The sequence below is a fragment of the Dermacentor albipictus genome, chromosome 2 (genome assembly GCF_038994185.2).
Source record: "Dermacentor albipictus isolate Rhodes 1998 colony chromosome 2, USDA_Dalb.pri_finalv2, whole genome shotgun sequence".
Taxonomy (NCBI): domain Eukaryota; kingdom Metazoa; phylum Arthropoda; class Arachnida; order Ixodida; family Ixodidae; genus Dermacentor; species Dermacentor albipictus.
In genome coordinates this window covers 45,832,379-45,857,815 of record NC_091822.1, presented here as the reverse complement: position 1 = coordinate 45,857,815, position 25,437 = coordinate 45,832,379, and the positions used below count along the sequence as shown (strand labels likewise).

The following is a 25,437-nucleotide window of genomic DNA, read 5'->3' as shown; positions in this document are numbered from 1 at the left end:
ATTCTGGAATTTCTCCGTTCATTCGTTACCCGCTACCCAGGAGCCCGCATAATCCCAAAGTTACATTACCTTGTGCACTACCCATGTATGATATCTCTTTTCGGACCACTCAAACAAGTGTGGTGTATGACGTTCGAGGCTAAACACCAGTACTTTAAGAATGTGGCATCAAAGAAGAAAAACTTCAAAAACATATGCAAAACACTTGCAGAGCGTCACCAACTTTTGCAAAGCTATGAATTTAGTGAGATTGTCTTCAACCGACGCCACACCATGTCAGTCCAGAAACCTGTGCAAAGATCTGTTTTACATACATGCATTGAGGAACGTTTGCCTGCAGGTAATGTATGGCAAGCAAAGTCAGTCAGTATTGAGCATATGGCATACCATGTGGGAGATGTGCTTGTAATAGCCAAGAGAGAGGACCCGCAATTTGCACAGTTTGCCGGTATTTTTACTGCTCACGACGAGGTTATGTTCTTGTTAGACAAGATGGGACCTGTTGAATTCAGGAGACATCGATATGCATTTAAGGTATCTAAAGTCAATGTAGTCTGTGCGGCGCGGCCAGGAGAAGAAGTATTGCCTGAATGCCTGGATCTTTATCTGGCAGGGGAGGTGGCCCCCAGATGTGAATTGGTGTTATTTCATTAAATATAGTAATATTTGCTTAGCCTTATGTCATGATGACTCTACGAAGTGCACTTCCAAGTTTGTGTTCTATTGACAATGTGTGTATATTCGTGTTATATTTTAATTTCGTTTTGTTCTATTATGTGCATGTTCAATTAATATTTATGTATTCCGTCCCCTCTTCAAGATATCGTTATATACAAAATATATATTCATGTACAGTATGTTTTATATAAATACCATCCATTGTTCTCACTTTTGGAGTTTGGTGTTGTACCATCCTGCTTCTTTTATTTTTAACTGACTAATGAAAAAAAAAACAATTTGTATTTCTTACCATGCTGATGACTCAGCAATGCAGCACTGCATGAAACACATTTTGAATTGATTTTGAAAACACACATTTGAAAACACATTTGAATTCGGGTAGGGAAATATTATGCTGTTTTCTTTGCTTTAGCCAATCAGTTATTTGATTGAGTGAACAAATGAACCCACATTATTTGCAACCTATAACATCACATAGGCCTTTCACTTACTCCCTTCAAGCATCGTGGGCGTCATCAATTTCATGCGTTAGCCCTGGCTTCGTTTTGCGACTCCCATTGTAAAAAAAGGTAGTCAGTGACTGAAAAAGAGAGTCGAGCTAGTCGTGACTCTATTTTGACTCTCTTTTTATTAAGAGTGTGTAGCTTTTGCGCGTTCTGCGCTATCTCTGTTCACTGACTGCCGTCGAGCAAACTCGTGTAAAACTCGGGTGAAGGAGAAACTCGGCGCATCCTGCATATCACCCTTGTTCTGGAAGGCTGGGAAACATCACACATAATGGCAGTGCGACAGCTTGCAATGCTTGAATAACAATTTATATATAGGGGCCAATACATGCTTTCGCAACGAAATGCAACATAGGGCCTAGCATTCTTTGATACAGTGTTACATGTCATCGTCGCTTCCTCATTCGCAATCCCAAACTCATCGTCATGCCATCTGTTAACTTTCCAGCGACTCGATAGCTTAAAAGTAAAAATGGTATTGATATTTCTTTGCACAACTACATGAAAAGCAACAACAAAAACAGATACAATGGTGCAGACAGACAACAACATAGAAAGTGTTTTTCCTTGTCCCCATTACTGATGAACATGTGGTAATATGAATGAGCATACACGCAGTTGAGTGTCTTTATACCTAAAGTGATTGGGACCACCAAAATTATCCGTTTTACAGCTCACTTCTTTGTGCCCTTTGAGCCCGCCTCACACTAGGAACTGACCGAACATAATTACTCTTTCGTTATACAGGTCACTTTGCTGTAGAGCTCCTTGACCGATTATGCGGGAATAGATGCTGATGTAATGATTTCTTTCTAGCTTCTTCGTAGTATCCGCCAGAGTGTGGACCGCCTGGCTGCAGCTACTGAGTGGGTCGTGGCTGCTGTCGAGCGGCAGGCTGACCAAGTTGCGGAGGCACTGCGGCCAGTGGGCTAGCTTTCGCAGCTCCTGGGCTATCGTATGCAAGAAGCAGTGGCTGCAAGAAGGGAGTAGGAAATTTGAAGTGCAGTGTATTTCTTCCCATGTTTGTTATTTAATTCACTTAGACGAGTAGGATTATTAAGTTTTATCTACTCATTCATTTACATTCATTATGATTACTTTATACTCATTTTGTCCATTTAAATATCTTTACTTATCTCCAAAGTTTGAGATGCTACTCGATGATGATGATGATGATGTGTGGTTTTTTGTGGCGCAAGGGCCAGGTTTGGCCAAAGAGCGCCATGACAAGTGGTAATGTTGACGATGTATTATGGAACATGTAACTTGGCTGTAAAGTGGCCTAAAAATATTCGCTGTAAAGTGCGTAAAATTAACTTGTTATAAAATTATGGCGATGACAGATGACGAATACTACGAACATTAAAATCCATCGCAAAAGAATGATGCAGAATAGCAAATATATGAGATGGTAAAAATGCCTGGAGCACCGTTGCCTCGCCAGAGCCCTTGAAACACAAGGGCCTAGAGGCACGTGCTACACGATAAAACTATCGCAGCGCCATCCTCTGAAGAGAGGAGACGCTACGAACATGTTGGGCTAACAACATGCAACACAACATCTTTCAGATAACTTAGGACTGCGTTAGTGTCGAAGAGCGGTTCTGGGCCGAGTAACATTAGAGGATGAAGGGGAATATGCTGCCGGTATGCTAACGGAAAATGTTTCTTTCTGTCAGATTCGGCTTTCCGACACTCCAGGAGGACATGGAGGACGGTCAGCCTCTCTCCGCATCTCCCACAGGCTGGATGCTCACTTCCGGTGAGTAGGAAATTATGGGTGCCAAACGTGTGTCCTATTCTGAGACGACAGAATAGGACATCCGTTCGGCGCGATTTTGTAGTAGACGGCCAAAATCCTAACTGTGGTTTTATCAGGTGGAGCTTATTCTCCGTTGACATAAAACTGTTTACAGCGCAAACACATGCAACCACAAAGTAAGGGACAGGACACAAGCGCTGGCTGTCAACTAACATTTATTAACGGAAGACGGGTGCCTTATATAAGGGGAAAGGCAGAAGCGAAAGGGGAAGGGAATGATACAATCGGGGAAAAAGATGATGCGCATCGATAAACGAACATGCCAGCAGTCAACGCATTCAGGCGCGAAGAAACAAGAAAACGATGAAACTAGACAAACACTAACAAAAGACGAGGGATACTAAGATACAGTGAAATCAGAAAGCAGCCGCTTCCAAAAATTGAAGCTCTGCCGCAAAAAGCGATACAGAAGGGGTGCTTACTCACTTGCTGCCATATTTGTGTATGTAGAACGTTTCCAAACTGACGCGCGCCGTCTCGTCGGCACTCTTCCCGAGAATCTTCGTCTCTCCCAAACGAGCCTCGCAACCTGTGCATCCAATTACATGCGCGACCAAATGTGCGTACTTGTCCTTTAAGTTGCTTAAAATTTCGGGCATGTTCCCCCAAGCGTTCATTAATGCAGCGGCCGGTTTGGCCGACATAAGCCTTTCCACACTTCAAGGGAATGGCGTAGACCACTCCTTTGGAACACTTGATGAACGGCTTCTCATGTTTTAGCTGGCAACCTCTTTTTTTAGAGTTACAGATGCGTGGGCATAACTGCGCCAGCTTGTTGGGTGCCGAAAAAACAACGGAAACACCATGCCTGTTGGCTACCTTCTTAAGACTGTGCGAAGTCTTGTGCAGGTACGGCACAACCAAAGGCTTGTCGGTCTTCCGACGGTCATCTTTTACTCGTGTTCCCAGTTTTAGCTTCTGAAGGAGGGTCTCAGACACCGCAATCAAAACCGAATGGGGGAATCCCGCCGCCACAAGTCGGCTGGCCTGATTCTCAAAACTTGTCTGCATCAGGTGCGGGCACGACTTCTGAAGAGACGATTCCAAACAGTGCGACGCTATAGCTCTTTTTACAGTTTTGGAATGCGCTGAATCATATGGCAGCAAGTCCTTTTTTGCGCGAGGGAAGTAGCCCCAGCCAACGTGGTTTTCATCAAAGGTTTGTCGCAGGTCTAAAAACTGTAAGGCATTTGCGTCAGGTAGTTCGTGGGTAAAATTTAGCCCAAGTGCATGCTTGTCAAATGCGTTTAAAACTTCACCTACTGTAGAGAGGTAGGTGAAGGCCGTCTGCTTTTTTAAAAGCACTAAAAAGTCATCTACGTATCTAAAAACCTTTAAAACGAACCCCCCCAAAAACGACCTATCTAAAAATCTATCTACCTTTGCTAAAGAAATATCGCAAAGAATTGGAGCCACGCAGGACCCAATGCAGATACCGTTGCGCTGCAAAAAAGGCAGGTTGTCATAAACAATAAAAGTAGATTTGAGGTAAAACTGCAACAATGATATAAAATTATCTACTGACAAGCCTGTTGAGTTCCGGAATGACACTTCGCCGTTTGCTTCAACGCATTCTCTAACAGCCAACAAAAGCTGATCCTGAGGCACAGAATAAAACAAGTCCTGTACATCTACAGAAAAACCAAAGCCAATGTTGTCTGTGCTCTCAAGAAACATGCCCGAAATTTAAGCAACTTAAAGGACAAGTACGCACATTTGGTCGCGCATGTAACTGGATGCACAGGTTGCGAGGCTCGTTTGGGAGAGACGAAGATTCTCGGGAAGAGTGCCGACGAGACGGCGCGCGTCAGTTTGGAAACGTTCTACATACACAAATATGGCAGCAAGTGCGTAAGCACCCCTTCTGTATCGCTTTTTGCGGCAGAGCTTCAATTTTTGGAAGCGGCTGCTTTCTGATTTCACTGTATCTTAGTATCCCTCGTCTTTTGTTAGTGTTTGTCTAGTTTCATCGTTTTCTTGTTTCTTCGCGCCTGAATGCGTTGACTGCTGGCATGTTCGTTTATCGATGCGCATCATCTTTTTCCCCGATTGTATCATTCCCTTCCCCTTTCGCTTCTGCCTTTCCCCTTATATAAGGCACCCGTCTTCCTTTAATAAATGTTAGTTGACAGTCAGCGCTTGTGTCCTGTCCCTTACTTTGTGGTTGCATGTGTTTGCGCTGTAAACAGTTTTATGTCAAGTATGCACCAACTCGCCCAGAAAGAAGTTTTAATGAAGTACCTTTCTTGTTCAGTGGGCCCTTCCTTCTGTGTTCTTCCCTCTTCTTGCACCACTGACCTTTTACTTACCCACATCGTGAACGCTACATGCCGGGCAAGACGCTACGCCTTCTGTATCCGCAAGGGCCTCGTCCCAGATGAAGTAAGTGCTCTCTTTGGCCCTGTAAAACCGTCGTGGGGACACGTTAAAAGACTGTGCAGATTAATGCGGTCAGAACTGTGGCGGCAAGTTCGTCTGTTTCAAGATTGGCTTCGATTGCTTTGCTACGTTGACCACCCCGGATGGCTCGCCGCAAGAAAGCTAGCGTCGCTGATGAAAACAGCTGCTCAACTCACGGAGTACCATTGGAGGTGCCTTCTGAACCTGTTGCTGTCTTGTCTAAACAACAGGGACACTACACAAGGGAGTAAAAGAAGTGTAACCGTCCTAGGAAATGTTTCCCTGCCTGAGAATGTAACACGTCTCCTGCAGAAGGGCCCAAAATATGGTTTGGAGCCTGGTGTCCCAGCCCATGAGCTGATTGCAACGAACAGGAAATTGGCCATGAAAGCGAGAAATGAAGAGGACCGGGACCGCTGCCTTCTTGAGGGTGTACACTGTCTGCGAAAGTGCTCAACAAACGTTCTTGACGCGCAGAATCATAGAAATGTGTTAAATGGTGTGGTTTCTTTGTTCAAAAGAAATAACCTTATGCTTGTTCAAGCAGACAAAGAGACAGGGTTTGTTGTTCTACCAAAGGGAATGTTCAATGAAAAAGCGCAAGTGGCAATCAATAAGAATTTTGAGCCCATTAAGAAGAGTGCCGTTAGGGTCAAGACCAAGTTTATTAACTTCTGCAGGGAATTAAATCTTGACAAACTTGCGAGGGATATTGCTAATAGCAGAGGTAGTAGCCTAAACGCATTTTTTACAGCCAAGACCCACAAACCAGATATTCCATTCCGGACTATCGTTAGTGAAGAAGGTTCGTGGCAAATAAACGTTAGTCGGTTTTTGCAAAAGCATCTCAAAACACTTGCTTTGGATGATCCGTTCTTAACAAAGAAATCTACGGATGTCGCGCTGTTTCTTGAGAGCACAGACAACATTGGCTTTGGTTTTTCTGTAGATGTACAGGACTTGTTTTATTCTGTGCCTCAGGATCAGCTTTTGTTGGCTGTTAGAGAATGCGTTGAAGCAAACGGCGAAGTGTCATTCCGGAACTCAACAGGCTTGTCAGTAGATAATTTTATATCATTGTTGCAGTTTTACCTCAAATCTACTTTTATTGTTTATGACAACCTGCCTTTTTTGCAGCGCAACGGTATCTGCATTGGGTCCTGCGTGGCTCCAATTCTTTGCGATATTTCTTTAGCAAAGGTAGATAGATTTTTAGATAGGTCGTTTTTGGGGGGGTTCGTTTTAAAGGTTTTTAGATACGTAGATGACTTTTTAGTGCTTTTAAAAAAGCAGACGGCCTTCACCTACCTCTCTACAGTAGGTGAAGTTTTAAACGCATTTGACAAGCATGCACTTGGGCTAAATTTTACCCACGAACTACCTGACGCAAATGCCTTACAGTTTTTAGACCTGCGACAAACCTTTGATGAAAACCACGTTGGCTGGGGCTACTTCCCTCGCGCAAAAAAGGACTTGCTGCCATATGATTCAGCGCATTCCAAAACTGTAAAAAGAGCTATAGCGTCGCACTGTTTGGAATCGTCTCTTCAGAAGTCGTGCCCGCACCTGATGCAGACAAGTTTTGAGAATCAGGCCAGCCGACTTGTGGCGGCGGGATTCCCCCATTCGGTTTTGATTGCGGTGTCTGAGACCCTCCTTCAGAAGCTAAAACTGGGAACACGAGTAAAAGATGACCGTCGGAAGACCGACAAGCCTTTGGTTGTGCCGTACCTGCACAAGACTTCGCACAGTCTTAAGAAGGTAGCCAACAGGCATGGTGTTTCCGTTGTTTTTTCGGCACCCAACAAGCTGGCGCAGTTATGCCCACGCATCTGTAACTCTAAAAAAAGAGGTTGCCAGCTAAAACATGAGAAGCCGTTCATCAAGTGTTCCAAAGGAGTGGTCTACGCCATTCCCTTGAAGTGTGGAAAGGCTTATGTCGGCCAAACCGGCCGCTGCATTAATGAACGCTTGGGGGAACATGCCCGAAATTTAAGCAACTTAAAGGACAAGTACGCACATTTGGTCGCGCATGTAATTGGATGCACAGGTTGCGAGGCTCGTTTGGGAGAGACGAAGATTCTCGGGAAGAGTGCCGACGAGACGGCGCGCGTCAGTTTGGAAACGTTCTACATACACAAATATGGCAGCAAGTGCGTAAGCACCCCTTCTGTATCGCTTTTTGCGGCAGAGCTTCAATTTTTGGAAGCGGCTGCTTTCTGATTTCACTGTATCTTAGTATCCCTCGTCTTTTGTTAGTGTTTGTCTAGTTTCATCGTTTTCTTGTTTCTTCGCGCCTGAATGCGTTGACTGCTGGCATGTTCGTTTATCGATGCGCATCATCTTTTTCCCCGATTGTATCATTCCCTTCCCCTTTCGCTTCTGCCTTTCCCCTTATATAAGGCACCCGTCTTCCGTTAATAAATGTTAGTTGACAATCAGCGCTTGTGTCCTGTCCCTTACTTTGTGGTTGCATGTGTTTGCGCTGTAAACAGTTTTATGTCAAGTATGCACCAACTCGCCCAGAAAGAAGTTTTAATTATTCTCCGTTTCCGCATCCCACATGTGTTGCCAGTGATCTCGCAGCCTCCTTCGCAAGAAAGGCCTCATATCTGTGACAGGCACTGCAGCGGTAGGGTTAACAGCTTGCAATGTGATTGACGTGGCCATCTCGTCCGCCAGAACGTTACCTTTGATTCCCCTGTGGCCAGGGACCCAGCATATTATGATGTTCTGGTTAGTTGAGTATGCTTTGCACAAGACCGAATATAGTTCATTAAATGCGGGATTTTTATGTTTGCTGAGTGACATTAAGGCCTTCACGACGCTGAGAGAGTCTGTATAGATCGCTGCTTTTGGAAGTTTCGATTTTCTTACGTGCTTTACAGCAGAGAGTAATGCGTAGGCCTCGGCCGTAAAGATACTTGTTTCCGAATGCAGTACATCGGATTCCGAAAACGATGGGCCGACGGCTGCATAGGATACCCCGGCATTTGACTTCGAAGCATCTGTGTAAAACTCTGCGCAGGAGTGCTTGTGCTGGAGCTCTAGGAAATGCATTCGGATTTCGGCCTCAGAAGCGTGCTTTGTAACTTTTAAAAAGGATATGTCACACTGTATCGCCTGCCACTCCCAAGGAGGTTAGGTGCATTAATCGATGCTCGAGGAGTGGGACATGCATTTCCTCGCTAAGCTCCTTCACACGCGGCGAGAAAGGCTGTCTTATGGAGGGACGATTGCTGAAAAGTGTAGCGCACGTCATATCGGTAACGTTATGAAAACATGGATGTTCAGGATTGGAGCGTATTTTAAGGAAATATGTAAAGCTGATGTATGATCTCTGTAGGTGGAGAGACCATTCATTTGATTCTACATATAGACTTTGTGTGGGACTCGTTCTGAAAGCGCCAGTGGCCAGTCGGATTCCTAGATGGTGCACTGGGTCTAGCATCTTTAGTGCGCTCGGGGCGGCAGAGTGATAAATCACGGCACCATAGTCTAGTCGCGATCGAATGAGGCTCTTATATAGATTCATTAAACACTTTCTGTCACTAACCCACGTAGTTTGGGATAGAAGTTTCATTATATTCATTGTTTTCAGACATTTTTCTCTAAGATGTTTAATGTGGGAGACGAAAGTGAGTCTGTAGTCAAGTATGATACCTAGGAATTTGTGCTCTTTGCTGATAGGTATTCGTTGTCCACACAGTTCTAAGGAAGGATCCGGAACCAGGCCTCTCTTTCTTGTAAAAAGAACGCAATAGCTTTTGTTAGGATTGATCTTAAATCCATTCTTGTCCGCCCACACTGAGACTTTGTTCAGGCCATGCTGTACCTGTCTCTCGCAGACTGCGAGGTTACAAGATTTGAAAGCTATTTGAATGTCGTCCGCGTAGACAGAGTAAAAGATGGCGGGTGGTAATGAAGCACGAAGCGTGTTCATCTTCACTATAAAGAGTGTGCAGCTGAGCACGCCTCCTTGGGGTACACCCGTTTCTTGCGTAAAAGGGCGTGAAAGTGCATTGCCGACTTTTACTCGGAAGGTACGATTTGACAGATAGCTTTCTATTATATTATGCATATTACCGTGGATGCCCATTTCTGACAAGGCTCTTAAGATTCCGTAACGCCAGGTCGTATCGTACGCCTTCTCCATATCGAGGAATGTGGATAAGAAGAATTGTTTGTGTACAAATGCGTCCCGGATATTTGCTTCTACACGTACAAGGTGGTCAGTTGTGGAGCGTCCTTCTCGGAAGCCGCACTGGTAAGGATCAAGAATTTTGCTCTGTTCAAGGAAAAAGATGAGTCGCCGATTTATCATTTTTTCGAACACCTTACAAATGCAACTTGTGAGGGCTATCGGGCGGTAACTTGCCACTGAGGAAGGGTCCTTGCCTTGTTTCAAAACAGGGATCACAATGGCTTCCTTCCATGCAGCTGGAAGGTACCCTGCATCCCAAATGGTGTTGAAAAGTGTGAGTAGTGTAACGTGCGTGTCATTGTGTAAGTGTTTGAGCATTTCATACATGATTCTGTCAGATCCTGGTGCAGAGCTGTTGCATGCGCTCAAGGCAGCTCTCAATTCGGCAATACAAAAAGGACGGTTGTAAGGCTCATTCTCTCGACCTTTTCTTGTTAATGGCTTACGTTCTTCTGTTTGTTTGTATTTGAGGAAGGATTGTGTATAATTTGTTTGACTTGAAACGCTCTCAAAATATTCCCCAAGTGAGTCTGCCTGGTCTTGCAGTGTATCGCCCTGTGTGTTTACCAGGGGGAGTGAATGTGTTTCCCGCCCTCTAATCCTATTAACTCTGTTCCAGGCTTTGGCCTCATCCCTAAACGAGTTAATACTCGATAAGAACTTGTGCCAGCTTTCTCTTCTGGCCTGTCGGCGGGTTCGCCTGCCTTGGGATTTAGTTTTCTTAAAGTTCATAAGATTCTCTGCAGTGGGAGAAGCGCGTAGCAACCCCCACGCCTTGTTCTGATTCTTACGGGCGATCCTACATTCGCTGTTCCACCACGGTACACGTCGTTTGCATGCCAGACCACTCGCTTCGGATATGCATTTTGATGCGGCATCTATTATGAATAATGTAAGATACTCCACAGCAGCATCAATTTCTAGAGAAGACATGTCGGCCCATGAGATGTTAGTGAGAGTTCGAAATTTCTCCCAGTCAGCTGTGTCTATCTTCCACCTAGGAGCTTGCGGAGGATATTCGTTTTCTTTAGATGTTCTTATCAGTATAGGGAAGTGGTCGCTCCCGTAAGGATTGTTCGTGACTTCCCATTCGAGTTCGGGCAGTATGGACGGGGAAACTATGGTAAGATCTATTGAAGAAAAGGTTCTGTTTGCTAGGGAGTAATACGTGGCTTCCTTCTTATTGAGCAAGCACGCACCTGAAGAAGAAAGGAACTGTTCAACAAGACGACCTCGCGCGTCTGTACGAGTGTCGCCCCACAGGGAGCTGTGCGCATTGAAATCCCCAAGAATAACATAGGGTTCTGGCAACTCGTCTATAAATGACTGAAATTCATGTTTGTTTAATTTGTAGCGTGGGGGTACGTAGATCGAGCAAATGGTGACGAGTTTATCCAGAAGAACAGCTCGAACCGCCACTGCTTCAAGGGGCGTTTGTAGCTGTAAACGCTGACAGGAAACACTTTTATGAATCAAAATGGCAACGCCGCCTGAAGATACGACAGCATCATCGCGATCTTTGCGAAACTTAATATACGGTCGGAGAAAGTTTGTATGTTGTGGTTTTAGGTGTGTTTCCTGTAGACACAGCACTAGTGGATTGTGTTTTTGGATAAGCTCTTGCACATCATCAAGGTTCCTAAGAAGACCTCTGATGTTCCATTGAATTATTTGTGTATCCATATTGGAGGTCAGTAGGTGCTGTGTGTACAGAAGTAGTGATTATCGAAATTACAGAGATTAAATTACAGAGCCCTTTCGAGGCCCTGTAACGGGAGTTTTGCCCTTTCTGGAGCGTTCGAGGGATCCTCGCCGCTCCTTAGGCGCTTGGGGCGCCTTGAGGTTAGGTGTAGTGTCCATTGCCTCGTGTGAGGCGCCGGACACGTGCTCTTGCGAGCGAGAAGTAACTAGAGAGGGTCCCGCCTTGGGGGGCAAGACCCCGGCGCCCACCGGCCCGGTGGTCGATGGGGCTCCCTGGGGAATTTGGCTGCGCCGGCTGTTGCCAGCGCTGGAAGGGGCCGGGGTGGTTGGAGCAGTCTCAGCTGCGCCCAACTTCGGGGTAGAAGGTCCCTTCTGCTCGGTTGGCGGAGCAGCGCTAGCTGCAACCACCGTGGGGGCAGACGGCGTAACTGCCGACTCACTGTTTGTGGGTCGGACAGGCGCCGGACGCCGTTGTGACGCTGCCCCCTGACGCGTCACTTCGACAAAGCTTTTCTTTGGCAGGTATGCAACCCGCCTGCGTGCCTCCTTGAATGAGATATTTTCTTTCACTTTGATCGTTACTATTTCTTTTTCTTTCTTCCAGGATGGGCACGACCGTGAGTACGCGGCGTGCTCCCCATCACAGTTTACACACTGGAGAGCGTTCTCACAAGTTTCAGTGGTGTGTTCTGTGGCACTGCATTTAGCACAAGTTTGGCGGCCGCGGCAGCTCTGGGAGCTGTGGCCGAAGCGCTGACATTTGAAACAACGGAGTGGATTGGGCACGTAAGGCCTGACACGGAGCTTTATGTACCCGGCCTCGATTGATTCGGGCAGGACACTTGAATTGAATGTGAGAATTAGGTGTTTGGTCGCAATTTCCTTACCTCCTGCCTCATCTTTATTCTTCTGACGTTGATCACATTTTGTTCGCTGAAGCCCTCCAAGTGTTCCGCTTCAGTCAGCTCAAGTAAATCATCATCTGACACAACACCACGGGTGGTGTTCATTGTACGGTGTGGGGTTACTGTTATGGGGGTCTCGCCAAATGAAACTAGTTGCGGTAGTTTCTCGTATTGTTTTACATCGCGGAGCTCCAAGAGGAGGTCGCCGCTTGCCATCCTCGACACCTTGTAACCTGAACCAAAAGCATCAGTCAGGGATTTTGAAACAAGGAATGGTGAAATGTTTCGGACTACTTTGTTTGGCTTTTCAGAATGAATAACGTGAAAGCGGGGAAAATTCTGGGTTTGACGTCCAAAAAACTTGAAAACATCTTCGGTGCGCCCTCGTTTCTGAGGGCGATCAGCAAGGGAGGGGAAAGAAGTTTGCATGAAAAATTGTATATATTCGGCAACAGCGCCGACCGCCCACCACGGAGCCCAACGAGGGGACGCGGCAGAGCTTGCATACAAGTCTGCACGACGCCAGTCGTACGCCGTCACTATAACCGAATATGGTGTACCCAAGGTTGGATAGCCACACAGGGTTAACCCTTGCCGCCAGGAGAAAGGAAGTAAAAAGAAGAGAGAAGGAGACAGGAAAGGTAAAAAAGTGAGAGATAAAGACGAAGATTTGAGGAGGGAGAGAGAGGAAAAGGCGACTGCCGATGTCCTCCAGGTGGGTCAGTCTGGAGGTGCCGTCTATGTGAAGCAGAGGCCAAAGGGGTGTGTTGCGTCCGCCGGGGGGCCTTAAAGGTCCAAACACCCAGCATCGGCTCAACCCCCAGGATCCCCTTTTCCCAAGACACGGCTAAGCCGCGCACGGCTACACGCGGGAGGGTCCAACCCTCGTGTGCTCGGGTCCGTGGTGTTGCCACACACCAAACGCCTGCTGACGCAGACGCCCCTGCGGGGAGATGCTACTCGAAGATAGTAGAAATACAAGAACAGTTACCTTTTTTCCGTTATGTGCAGAAGAAATTGCATACTATTCCTGTAACTTTATCGCTAGTATGTTTTAGTATTTTTAGCAAGTATCATTCATATGTTTATGATGTTTGAGTCATATGAGTCAGATGGCTGCCATACTAGTGTTTGCTCTTTCTCTATTTTGTGTTGTTGCATTGAGGTCATTTTTTTTTCTTGCAAAGTTCCACATCAAGCGTCTACCTGAAATCACTAGATTGGTGCTTTAGAATTGTGTTACACATTACATATTGTGAAGTTCACTCTTGAATGGAAATCATTATTTGGTGCCCGACGGGGATTCTCCAGCTAACAGCTGATGCCTTGTACGCGGAGAAAAACAGCATTAGTCATGCTGTTTGCTAACCTACAGTCATGCTGTAGTCATGCTAACCGAGCTTTTGAAAAAAGACGCCCCTGTCCAGCGGGGCGATAACGAGGCCTCTTCATTCTCGCATCTAATCGACGTTCTCACAACGCCTCCCGTTCTGGCCCATTTCGATCCTTCTGCGCCTACCGAAGTCCGTACTGATGCCAGCGGTCACGGAATTGGCGCAGTACTAGCACAACGCCAGCGCGGCAACGACCATGTTATCGCTTACGCCAGCAGGCTCCTCTCACCCGCCGAGCGCAACTATTCCATCACTGAGCGTGAGTGTCTGGCCCTAGTTTGAGTGGTTGCGAAGTTCCCCCATACTTATATGGCCAACCCTTTTCCGTTGCCACAGATCATAACGCGCTTTGCTGGTTATGCTCACTGAAAGATCATACAGGAAGACTTGGTCGCTGGGCATTACGCCTCCAAGAATATTCATGTACTGTCACCTACAAATCTGGCCGACTACACAAGGACGCTGACTGCCTGTCTCGTTACCCGGTAGACGAGCCTGACGACGCCGACAGGAAATGTTATCGGGCAGGTCAATGATGCATATTAGAAGTAGTAACGGTGCAAGAACGCTACTTTGTGGTACACCTGAGGTAACGTGTGAAAGAGGAGAGGAAAGATTATTAACTGCTGTGAATTGCTGACGATTGGAAAGGAAATTTCGAATCCATGTTAGTGTAACATAATCTAATTTAAGAGCACATAATTTCAAAATGAAACACTGATGTGCTACGAGGACAAACGCTTTTCACAAGTCTCGAAAAGCTCAATCAGTTAGTAGATTCTATTCCACATTAGTATGCAAATCAGTTGTTAATTCTAATCTTTGTATTTAACAAGAGAAGTTCCTTTGAAATCCGTGTTGGTTAGATTTTGGATTGTAAAACTCTATTTGTCCAACAGATGTAGGGAAGGCTTTAAGTCTTCCCACCTAGACGACGGCCAGGAGTCCTTGGACCCTAGCGGCGATTTCGGCCAGTTGGACGGTCTTCAGTTGAATCTCCGGATCGGAGCTGAGTAATAAGGTTTTCAATTGTTCTAAAGACGTTATTCTTCCCTCAGAGGGAGCCTGTGGGCATTCCCACAGAATGTGATTAAGATTAGCCCTGGCTTTACATAGCTTACACTGGCTAGAGTACTGACCCGGGTAGTAGTGGCTGCACGACACCGGGCTTGGAAACGAGTTGGTTTGCAGGCGACGTCAAGTGGAGGCCTGGCTCTTGTTTAGGGATGCATCAGCCGGAGGATATTTAACCCGCCCTAGTCTGTAGTGTTGTGTGATCTCTCTGTAGCACACTAAGCGGTCTCGCCCCAGAAGCCTTCGGCTAGCCCACCAGCTCGGAATGTGAGTCCTCGAGCTAATTCGTGGGCCGCCTCATTCCCAGCGAGGGCGGCGTGCGCAGGTGCCCAGATTATTTCAATTTTCCTGCTACCTCTGCAGGTCTGCAGGATTCTGTTCGCCTCGGGAGAAATTCTGCCTCTGGCAAAGTTCATCACCGCAACCTTAGAGTCGCTGACTATAATTTTGGCTGAAGTACTTGCAATTGCAAGTGCTATGGCAGATTCTTCTCCAATTTGAGAGCAATCCGTTGGAACTGTGCCCCTGGCTATCAATCTAGTTTCAGCGCTTGCTACAGCTAGGGCCATGCGGCCGTTGCCATAGTCTGCAGCATCAACGTAGAGCACGTCCTTCGAGTTTTTGAAACGCTTCTCAAGAGCCTCGGCCCGTTTCTGTTGCGTTTCTTGTGATGGATTGGGTGCATGTTTTGAGGTAGTGGTGGGATTATTAGTCGGTTCCGCACGCTTCGCGGCAGGTCTACTGTGATGCTTTCCTGCCCCTCATAGTTTATGCCCAGCCTAGCTAGGATTTTCCTGCCCGTAGGGCTTCCCGCAAGTCTCTCATACTGCGAGATCCTCACTGCTTCAATAATCTCCTCAAGCGTGTTGTGGAGCCCTAGAGCTAAAAGCTTTTCATTTGCAGTGCGGATGGGAAGCCTCAGCGCCTGTTTTATACTTTTACGTATGATGCCATCAATCTTCTTCTTCTCGAATGACCTAAAACTGAGGAAGGGAGCAACATAAGCTATTTTACCTATCAGAAAGGCCTGGACTAGCCTAACTAGATTCGCTTCTCTCATCCCGGACCACCTGTTGGCGATCCTGCGGATCAGCCTCATGGTCTGCAGTGCGCAGCCGTCTAGTCTCCTTATTGTTTCGCCATTAAAACCGTTGGCCTCAATAAAAAGTCCCAGAACTCTGATTTTGTCCACTTTTGGAATGGGGATCCCCCCAGCTGTGAGAGAGATTTGCGGTTCCTCCTTACTGGCCCTGCCTTTCGGCTGGTATAGAAGCAGTTCCGATTTTTGCGGTGAACATTTAAGTCCCCTAGGTCCGACATAACCTTCAACTGCCTGGATAGCCCTTTGGAGGGTTTCCTCTATTTGGGCATCGCTTCCTCTAGCTATCCACGACGTAATGTCATCAGCGTATATGCTGTGATTTAGTCCTTCAATAGCCTCCAGTCTTTCAGGGAGTTTGATCATGGCCACATTGAAAAGAAACGGCGAGAGCACAGAGCCCTGTGGGGTCCCTTTGCTGTCTAATTTAATGTCATCCGATTGGCATTCTCCAATCTGGATTTTTGCTTCTCGGTCTGACAAGAAGTCCCTAATGTAATTGTAGGTTCGTACGCCTACTCCCAAGTCCTGAAGGTTCTCAAGAATGACTTTATGTGTGACGTTATCAAAAGCCTTCGCTAGGTCAAGCCCTAGAATTGCCTTTGCGTCCCCCGTTTCCGCATCGATGATTTGGTGTTTTAGTTGCAGCACCACGTCCTGGGTGGAGAGCCTGGGCCTAAAGCCCACCATCGAATGCGGATAGAGGTCATTATCCTCCATGTAGTTATTGAGCCGCGTTTGAATAACGTGCTCCAAAAGCTTGCCTGCACAAGAGGTTAGAGAGATAGGTCTTAAGTTCTCTATCTGGAATTTCTTGCCTGGTTTTGGGATCATCACCACCTTAGCGGTTTTCCACTGATTTGGTAGTTTACCCTCTTCCCAGCACTTCTGCATAAAGTTAGTTAATGCAGCTATAGAGTTATCGTCTTGATTGCGTAGCATTTTATTGCTAACGCCATCCGGGCCTGAAGCTGATTTGGTTTTGAGCTTGGCAATCTCCGCCCGGACCTCCGCCTCGCTGATGGGTTCGTCTAGGCTGGAGTTGCCTACGCCTTCATAGTTAGGTAGGGGTTCCTTGCTAGTGTCCCCTATGTATCTCTCCTGTATGTCCTTCATTAGATCTACCTCCGTACCTTCGTACAAGTGAAGAATTTTTTGAAGGTTCTGTCGCTGCGCTGTTTTGCAGCCCTGTGGATCCAGCAGGTAGCGGAGTAGATTCCATGTCCTAGCTAGGCCTATATTTCCGTCCATCCTATCGCAGGTGGACTCCCAGTTCTGCCTGGTTGGTTTGAGCGCGTAATCTTCTATATCTTTATTGAGCCTAGCGATCCGTCTCCTGAGATTACGGTTCCACCTTTGCCTCCTGAGCCGTTTTTCCATGCTGAGCTTAGCCTCCCACATATGGAGGAGGTGGCTGTCCTCTATATCCAGTGCAGAGTCCTCCGTTATCTCCTTGGTTGCGTTTTTAACGTCCTGGCCTAGTTTCTTAGCCCATTCATCAATATCCCTTATCTCACTCCCTGCCGTCTCCCTTCTTAATTTGCGAAAGGCATCCCATTCAACAATTAGCTGGTTTCTGCCTTTTCTCCTGGCAGGGCCTGCGCTCACCACTGTTTCGAGAATAAAGTGATCGTTACCTAGGTTTTCCTGGGTATTAACCCAGGTTGCATCTCCCACGTTTTTGACGAATGTGAGGTCGGGTGAGGTGTCTATGCTGACACTATTCCCCGTTCTAGTGGGGGTTTGGGGGTCGGTCATTAAGGTGAGCCCCTCTTGCTGTGCATCCAGCCAGAGTTCCCTTCCCTTAACTCCTTTTCTGTACCCCCAGGCAGCGTGTTGGGCGTTAAAGTCTCCCACCACTGCCAAAGCTTGCCTGTTGGCAATACGCAGAGTTTTTTGGAGAAGAGGTCCAAATCGGGCCTTCCTTTGTTTCGGGCTGCTATAGATATTGAGAGCAAAGAGGCTGCCTTCTTTCTTTTTTGCTGGAATGAGTTCAACAAGGACGTGGTCTACGTTGATAACCTCCGTGTCGTGCTTAACGACTGCCAAGTTGCTCCTGACCAGGGTGGTTACCCCGGATCTTCCATCATCTGTACTAAATGATATGTAGCCCGATAATTTTCCCATCCCCGCAGTTTCTTGTAAAGCGATTACGTCCGGATTGTCTTTGCCAAGAAGGAGCTGCTGTAGGACCGCCCTTTTGCGGCGGTACAATCAATCATGGCCAGTCACAATAAACACACGATTTGGCAGTGTTGGTTAGAAAAAAAATTTGTTGGCTTCCAGGTGACAGTAGACATTCGATGCAATTACATGTTCTAGCATTTTGCAGCATATAGACGTTAATGATTTTGGACGGCAGTTTTCCGTTCCTTTTTTATTACCTAACTTAAATGTGAGCATGACCTTTGCTATCTTCCTATATGAGGGCAGCATTCCCGTCTCTAAAGATTGCCTGAACACCTGAGACAGAATTTTACTAGACGCTATGACGGTGTTTTTCAGAATTTTAAAAAGAATGTCGTCAACGCCACATGATGTGGTTAGCTTGAGGTTGTTTATCAGGCTTGTGACACCTTCAATTTATTTCAATTTTCAATTTCAATTCCTTATTTCAATTGCTGACATGTATTGGTAGTTTAGCTCCGATACATCTGGCAGGTCAGGCTGATCTCCTGAGCGGAATATAGAAGAAAAATAAGTATTTAAAGTAGAAACGCAGTGGTTTTCTGGAATGTGAGTGTTATCATTGTTGTGTAAAGAAATGTTAGTGTGGTCCTGATCTGGGATTATATTGCGCCAGAACTTTGTGGTATTATATTTTAGAAGAGATGGTTAGTCATGAGTAAAGTATTTATTTTTAGGTGAAGACAGTGCAGAACAGTACATTTTTAAGCTTTCCTTGTACGTGTCCCATGCTTCTTGCGTGCGCAAACACTTAGCACTTTCGTAGTGGTGCTTCTTCCTGTTTCTCAGCGAGCGTAGCGACCTGCTGAAAGATAGGTTAGATTTATTATTGCTTATCTCAATCAGAGGAACGTACTGGTTAACCAATGAAGACATCTTATTCCTGAAGAATATTCATTTTTCCTCCACCAACTGACTGTGAAATGAAGGTAACATAAGTGGGAAAATAATATATCTAATTCCGAATTCATAACTGTGAATCGCTTGTTATGTTTTTCTTATTCAGGACATAGTATACTGTTGGAAATAAATGTACAGACCTCGGTGCTCTCATATGCCCCAGATTTACCTAGTTATGTTATATTAAACACAACAGTAAAGCTTTATGAATCCCTAGGTACGCACGTTTGTGCCCAAAGCCACACAATGTTTTCAAAGCGAGGTACCATCCCGCAGTAATTTGTATCTTTGGTTTCGCCGGTATAAGTGACCCTATCTCGCAATATCCCTACCCAAAGGTGGCGAGTTGGTGGCCCCACCCTGGGATCGGAGCGCAATATCTGTACGTGCAAGAGTTCGATACGAGTGCCTGCCCGTGAACCGTGCACCTACCAAGCGCAGCCGTGGACCTAGCTCTGCGCAAAGCAGTGCATAGCCTAAATACCGCCGTTGCCCGCGGGGTACAGTAGCAAGCCCTCTCGCCGTATCTCGACGTACCTCCTTCCTCCGTACCGTCCTCCGTGTCGCACTGCTCCGCTTCGTTGGTACGGAGGACGTTGAAAACGAATGCGAAGGGTAAATGTTGCAATCGCTGTACCTATGCTCGTGATAGGTCTTTTTGAGAAAAAAAAAAGCTATTTCAGCAATATATTGCTCGGAGGCACAATACACGTCATAGGCTGTTTTTCAGGTTTGAAAAGAGAACGGTGGTTCAAAGCTCCCTAAGAAAAACCTATATTTGTCTTTGTATGGTTCTTGCGATCTCAGCTTTTGATTTTCTATATTATTTAAAAATTTTGATGCGGTCGGTTGTTGCATGCCGTCAGTATCTGTCTCAAAGATTAAGCTTACATGTTTACGGTCGCCGCCAAACCTGTTGCTTCCTTGTTCATTTATCTTCATTCGGCCTAGTCATTCGTAAAACGTTTCTTGCTGGCGATATATGACTTTATTCTTGCGTAGCCACGTTGTCTTTGTGTGATCTTAATTCTACCACTTAGCTGCTACAAGATTATGTTATTCGCAAATATCCATCACTAGAGCAGCGCTGTGACCGCTTTATTTGTCCAGACCGTCAACGTGCGCATTCGTATATTTTACCGTCATCTGCTCCTATTTTTCGAACTCTATAATACATCTTCTTATACAGTAAAACAAGTGTTTATTTTACTCGGTGCTTTCACTAGTTCTGCATCAGAAGCTTACTCCCAGCCGCGTATGTATTTCTTTCCATGTGTCGCTAATACATAAACACAGCTTACGTGTACGCATGGTACTATGACGATTCAAACTTCGCCTAACGAGCATGCCTATGCCTCGGTTTTTCCTCTACGTGTCTTTCTGTAATAGCCTTCCCATAAAAAATTGGCATTAACAGGCAACTGTTCTGAATATCGTGGCTGTCCTTCAGCCAAGGCGTGCGGGATAATAGTTCTGATATTCAGTTGTGTTTAAATTGCCAGTCATATATCCTGCTTTCGAGCGCCCTGCCACAAAACAAAATATTTTGTGCGGTCACCGTACTTATTCTTTCGGCGTCCTTTCTAAACCCTGTTCCTTGCTGGTGTAGGAGCACATACAATACCTAATGTAGCTTTCTGAGTGCCTGGGGCCCGCCGAAATAACCTACTGCTCGTGCAGCGAATCGACGTCCCACGGGTCCGGCTACATGCTCGCTAAAATGTCTTTCATCTGCGGCAGCGACCCGCCGTGGTTGCTCAGTGGCTATGGTGTTAGGCTGCTGAGCACGAGTTCGCGGGATCGAATCGCGGCCACGGCGGCCGCATTTCGATGGGGGCGAAATGCGAAAACACCCGTGTACTTAGATTTAGGTGCACGTTAAAGAACCCCAGGTGGTCAAAATTTCCGGAATCCCCCGCTACGGCGTGCCTCATAATCATAAAGTGGTTTTGGCACGTAAAACCCCATATATTATTTATTATCTGGGGCAGCGACACCTGATGACTATCTCCGTCCGCACATTTCTCTGCCGGCGGTGGCGCTCGCTCCGGTCTGAGAGAACGATGTCCGCGCCGGCGGAGGCGAATCGGCGACAGTGAGCTTTATTAATGTAAGGGCACCAAATTTTGCTGTCGGAAAAGCCCAGCAGTGGTGCTTGCGACGTTTTTTGCCCGCTGAACCAGCTCCAACGCCATGTTACACCATGTTCGCCAAATTGGTCGGACTGACCAAGTTGTATTGTCGCAATTGACGTGAGGTTAGCAATAGCTTCTAGCAAATCTATTCATTCCTAAAATCTTAAAGAACTGTGGCAATGGCACTACGCTGTATATGCACAATTGATGTCAGGCAGTACTCAAATCATAACATTTTCCTGCAAGCCTTGGACCTTGCGGCACTTGCGAGAAATCCGGGATCAAATACGTAAACGAAAAATGCACTGCCTCTTCAGGTAACATATTTCCGAGGTTCGAAAGAAGATGACTGTTCAGAACGCAAATAACTGTCCCAATTTATTGAACCTGTCCTATGCGGAACATCTGGCTAGTTTTGAGCTTTCAATACTGATGGAATCCAATTTTGAAAGTACAACTCGTCCACAAAAGTGATTAATTAAAATCTAATAGGCAAATGCTTGTTAATTAAGCATGGCCCTCACGGTTGGCAGTCTGACGGTTCGCAAATGCTACAAAGCTTGTTCCGCAGAATAAACATCTTTCGAATCATCTATATTTTTCAATGGGAAATAGTCGGTTCTAATACACAAAGTATAATAATACCTTCCTTTTACTCTAGGCTTTAACATTGAGAGCCTTTGTTGCTTCGTACTGTGCATTAGTTTCATTTCGTCAGTGCAGTGCGTTGCACTTTTTTGATGGTCCAGAATGTAGGCTAGCGGAAGATTTGTCTTGAAATACTAGTGTTGCGCAGACAGAACAGGATAACTGAAAGCACGTGAAAATACAGACGTGCCGCTATGTGTCTGTGTGTTCATGTCCCTTCTACTGACCTCATCTGTATGCGCTACACTAGAATCCTGAGATAACATAGGGGAAAGCCCGCATGGCTACACTAGGGCAAAACAAGCTCTAGCTTCCCTAAATTTAACTGCCATGAATAAGGCGCACCATACTATTCTCGTTATTGCACTTCAGCAGTATTAATTTATGCCTGCTAGATATATCCCTGTGACGCAAGGTTAGGTCGGGCAGGAAGACGGCATAACCGGTATTTGGGGGAGGAAACTTCCTCCAAGCAATGACACAGGAGTGTAGGAGGAACCACCTACAGGTGCTTTGCTAGACCAAGGAGTCGATGCTTCTTCGAATGACCGACGGCATAGCGCACTTCTCTTTCTGTGTAAACGCATTGGCTTTGACATCATTAGTCGGGATATCGGCGTATGTTTTTGGAATGTACCAAGTTTTTTTGAAGCCAAGCTTTCTTCGCGAACCCTCACGGAGTTTCTTGATCATGGCTGATGCTAGCGCTAGAGATGTGCGTTGGCCACCTTCGTTCTGAATGGAATGGCGCAATGGAACAACAGACTACGCCTAAATGGCTTCATTTCGACAAATGGTGCCTAATTCAAATAATAAAGCAATGCTTGCTATGGCTTATTTCTTGGAGTTTCTCCCGCCTGCTCGGATGGTTCTTTGGGAAGTGAAGTGGGGCAGCAGGGGGGGGGGAGGGGTGGACTGTCCTCGAGATTGCGCAATGACTATTTGGGCCGGTTCTGTATACAGCGTAACGCAAAGTGAACTGATTCTGAAAACAGTGTAAACCGCTGTCGTGTGAGTCACGAGGTCGGGGTCTGCGATTCCTTTTGGTTTTGCAGTGTAGCTCCATGGTCGCTGCGCGGCAAAACGCGGTGCTCGAGATAAACAGTTTGTAGCATCTAAGTACCTGCTTCGCGATCGCTTCATTTCCCGCTCATTCCATCTGATGCATTGGATCGCGTTAATACTTTTTCTACGGATTAACGCTTATCAAAGACAGCGTCGGAAGATTTCCTCACCATCGCAAATATGTGAGCATGCACCTTTGAAAAAAAAATGTACGCTTGTAATTGCGTGTCGCAGCTATGATGCTCGGTGCTATGATAAAACTTAAATGGAAGGAAGGATATGTCATTGCCACCATGATGTCACTACACTAAAGCAGGTGCAATTAATTTAAAGATAGTAGTCAAATTATGACAACTAATTATTCGTCCTATGTTGTCTCCACAGGCACTACTTCTTCGCTAGCTGGTGTCATATCTGGAGGTGCGTCCGAGGAACCTCGCCGCTCCGACGTAAGTTGTGAGGACGCCCAAGCCCATGTAGGTGTGTATTGAATGAACAACTGCGTAGTGACACCGACCGGAAAATAATTCCGAGCCATGAAAGAACGTATTCGCGACAGCAACGCAGCCTTCGCTGCTTTTCGGAAGCAGCGGCACAGTTTCTGAACCGCAGCTGCAAATAAATGCCCTCACGTGGAACTAACTCCGTTAGCGAACTATGCTTTCTGGTGGTGGTGAAATAAAGCGCCTGTTTAGGATGTTCAGTGCACAGAAATATTATTATAGAACACCGTTTTTCAGTGGCCTCAGTGCTATTTTTGTACACTATGGTACGATGACATACCTATTATTTAGGCACAGATGGTCCTAATAAATGTGTTTTGCTTTTAGATCTGTATAATCCGCCCAAGATACAGAATCAACACTTCTCAATGCTGTTCGACCCACATTGTGGTTTCTATGTATATGCGTTCCTGTCTTGCCTTATGTCGTACCCTGAAGGTGACCATGACAACAGAGTGTATATATATACATGTACAATATATGAAGTAAGGCCGGGGTCTGGCCTCCGTCACCATCAAATTCTACAATCAACTCTTACATTTTCGATGATTGGTTCGAACCCGTCTTCTACACTCCATGCTCTAACCACTAGGCCACGGGCGCATGCCTACGAAGGCGGAAATAAACACCTTCAACAATTTTCCTAATTGAAGCCAGCGCTTTGAGACTTTTGACACGCCATATACGCCACATGATAACTATTTACTAATAAAACATTATAGCAGATCCCACGAGTTGGAGTCTATGTACAACGAAGCTGTGTGGGAATGCATAAAGAGCAGAAATAAGAACACGCATGCACGCACATACACGTGCATACACACAAACACAAGCACGGCCCCACATCAATTATACCGAGCCTTTTGTTAGGTGAGATTGCCGCCCCTGAACACATCTCGCTTCGCATCGTACGCATAGTACGAAGCGCAATTCGAATTCATTAGATCAGCAAGAAGCGCTTACTTCCTCATTACCGTGCAGCAGCGGATGCGCGAAGCCGATCTTTCTGGTTCTTTTTTTCTCCTGCACGAGCGGCGCGGCGGTTACGCGGAAGCTAGCGCAATCTAGTGGTAGTTCAAGGAATGCAATGGCGTGTGCGGTGTGCGCGCCCTGCTGTAATTGGTTGGCATATTCAACAGCAAAACAGCCATGCCGCAGCCACGGTCACGAAACACGGCGAAGATTACAGAGAAAAGCTTCGCTTGTAAAAGTGACCGCGTATATTTTCTAACTGACGATTGAAAAAGATTTGTCATGCGCTGGCTTAGCTTAGATATACAAAGAACGAACAGAGTGCTGCCAACTCTTTTTGTTGAATGACTGTTTTCGTCATATTTGACAGCTACTGCGTGAAAACTCGTACGTCCTTATTGGTAATATCATTCTTGTGGTTGAACACGTTCACCCACCTTGTGCCACAGTGGAGCGAACCTGCTTCATCGGAGATGCGCAAATTTTCCAATGTAGGTTAAAAATTATGGGGCTTTTACGTGCCTAAACCACTTTCTGATTATGAGGCACGCCATAGTGGCGGACTCCGGAAATTTCGACCACCTGGGGTTCTTTAACGTGCAGCTAAATCTAAGTACCCGGGTGTTTTCGCATTTCGCCCCCATCGAAATGCGGCCACCACTTACGAGCTGTCAGAGACAGCTCGTAAGTCTCATTGAGCGGCAGCTTGTCACGGAGGAGCGATTTTTACCCTGCTTCACAACTGGAACAACAGCTTCTTTCCGTGCATCTGGAAGGTAACCTGAAGCCCAACTTTTATTAAGAAGTACTAGGAGCGTCCTTTGTGTGTTTGTGAGCAGGTCTTTGATCATGTCGTAGATCAGTCTGTCGGCTCCCGGTGCAGAGATCTCACACACGTTCGAGGTCGCCCTTAACTCTGCATTGCTAAAAGGAAGATTATAAGAGTAAATTCTGCGTGCGCTTACGGTCTAGTGCCTTCAATTCAGCTACTTATGTTTAAGAAATTATTCATAATACCGTATGTAGCTAGACCCCTGCTCGAAGTGTTCACCGACAGCATTGACCTATTATTTGAAGCTGTTTCTTGTTCATTGACCAGGAGTTATGAATAAGGTTCCTGCCGCTTTATCCTTCTAAGGGCATTCCATACTTTAGCCTGCTGCGTGTAAGATATCATGCCAAAGAGCAATCTCTCGTAGCTTTCCCTCCGTGCACGTGTCTGCCTTACATATAATTTTATA

At 46.1% G+C, this 25,437-nt stretch overlaps 1 protein-coding gene across 3 annotated transcripts in view; it reads right to left on the bottom strand.

Moving 5' to 3' along the window:
• LOC135917388 (uncharacterized) overlaps nucleotides 1-25,437 on the bottom strand; it is a 153,729-nt gene that overhangs the window by 31,374 nt on the left and 96,918 nt on the right. The window contains exon 1 of one of the 3 annotated variants that reach the window (XM_070533587.1): nucleotides 5,319-7,236. The exons of the other annotated variants lie outside the window; for them this stretch is intronic. Within the exon in view, the coding sequence (XP_070389688.1) occupies nucleotides 5,319-5,324 (6 nt within the window). The 5' untranslated portion in view covers nucleotides 5,325-7,236. Of the gene's footprint in view, nucleotides 1-5,318; nucleotides 7,237-25,437 lie in introns of those variants that run through there. 3 annotated transcript variants of the gene reach the window in all.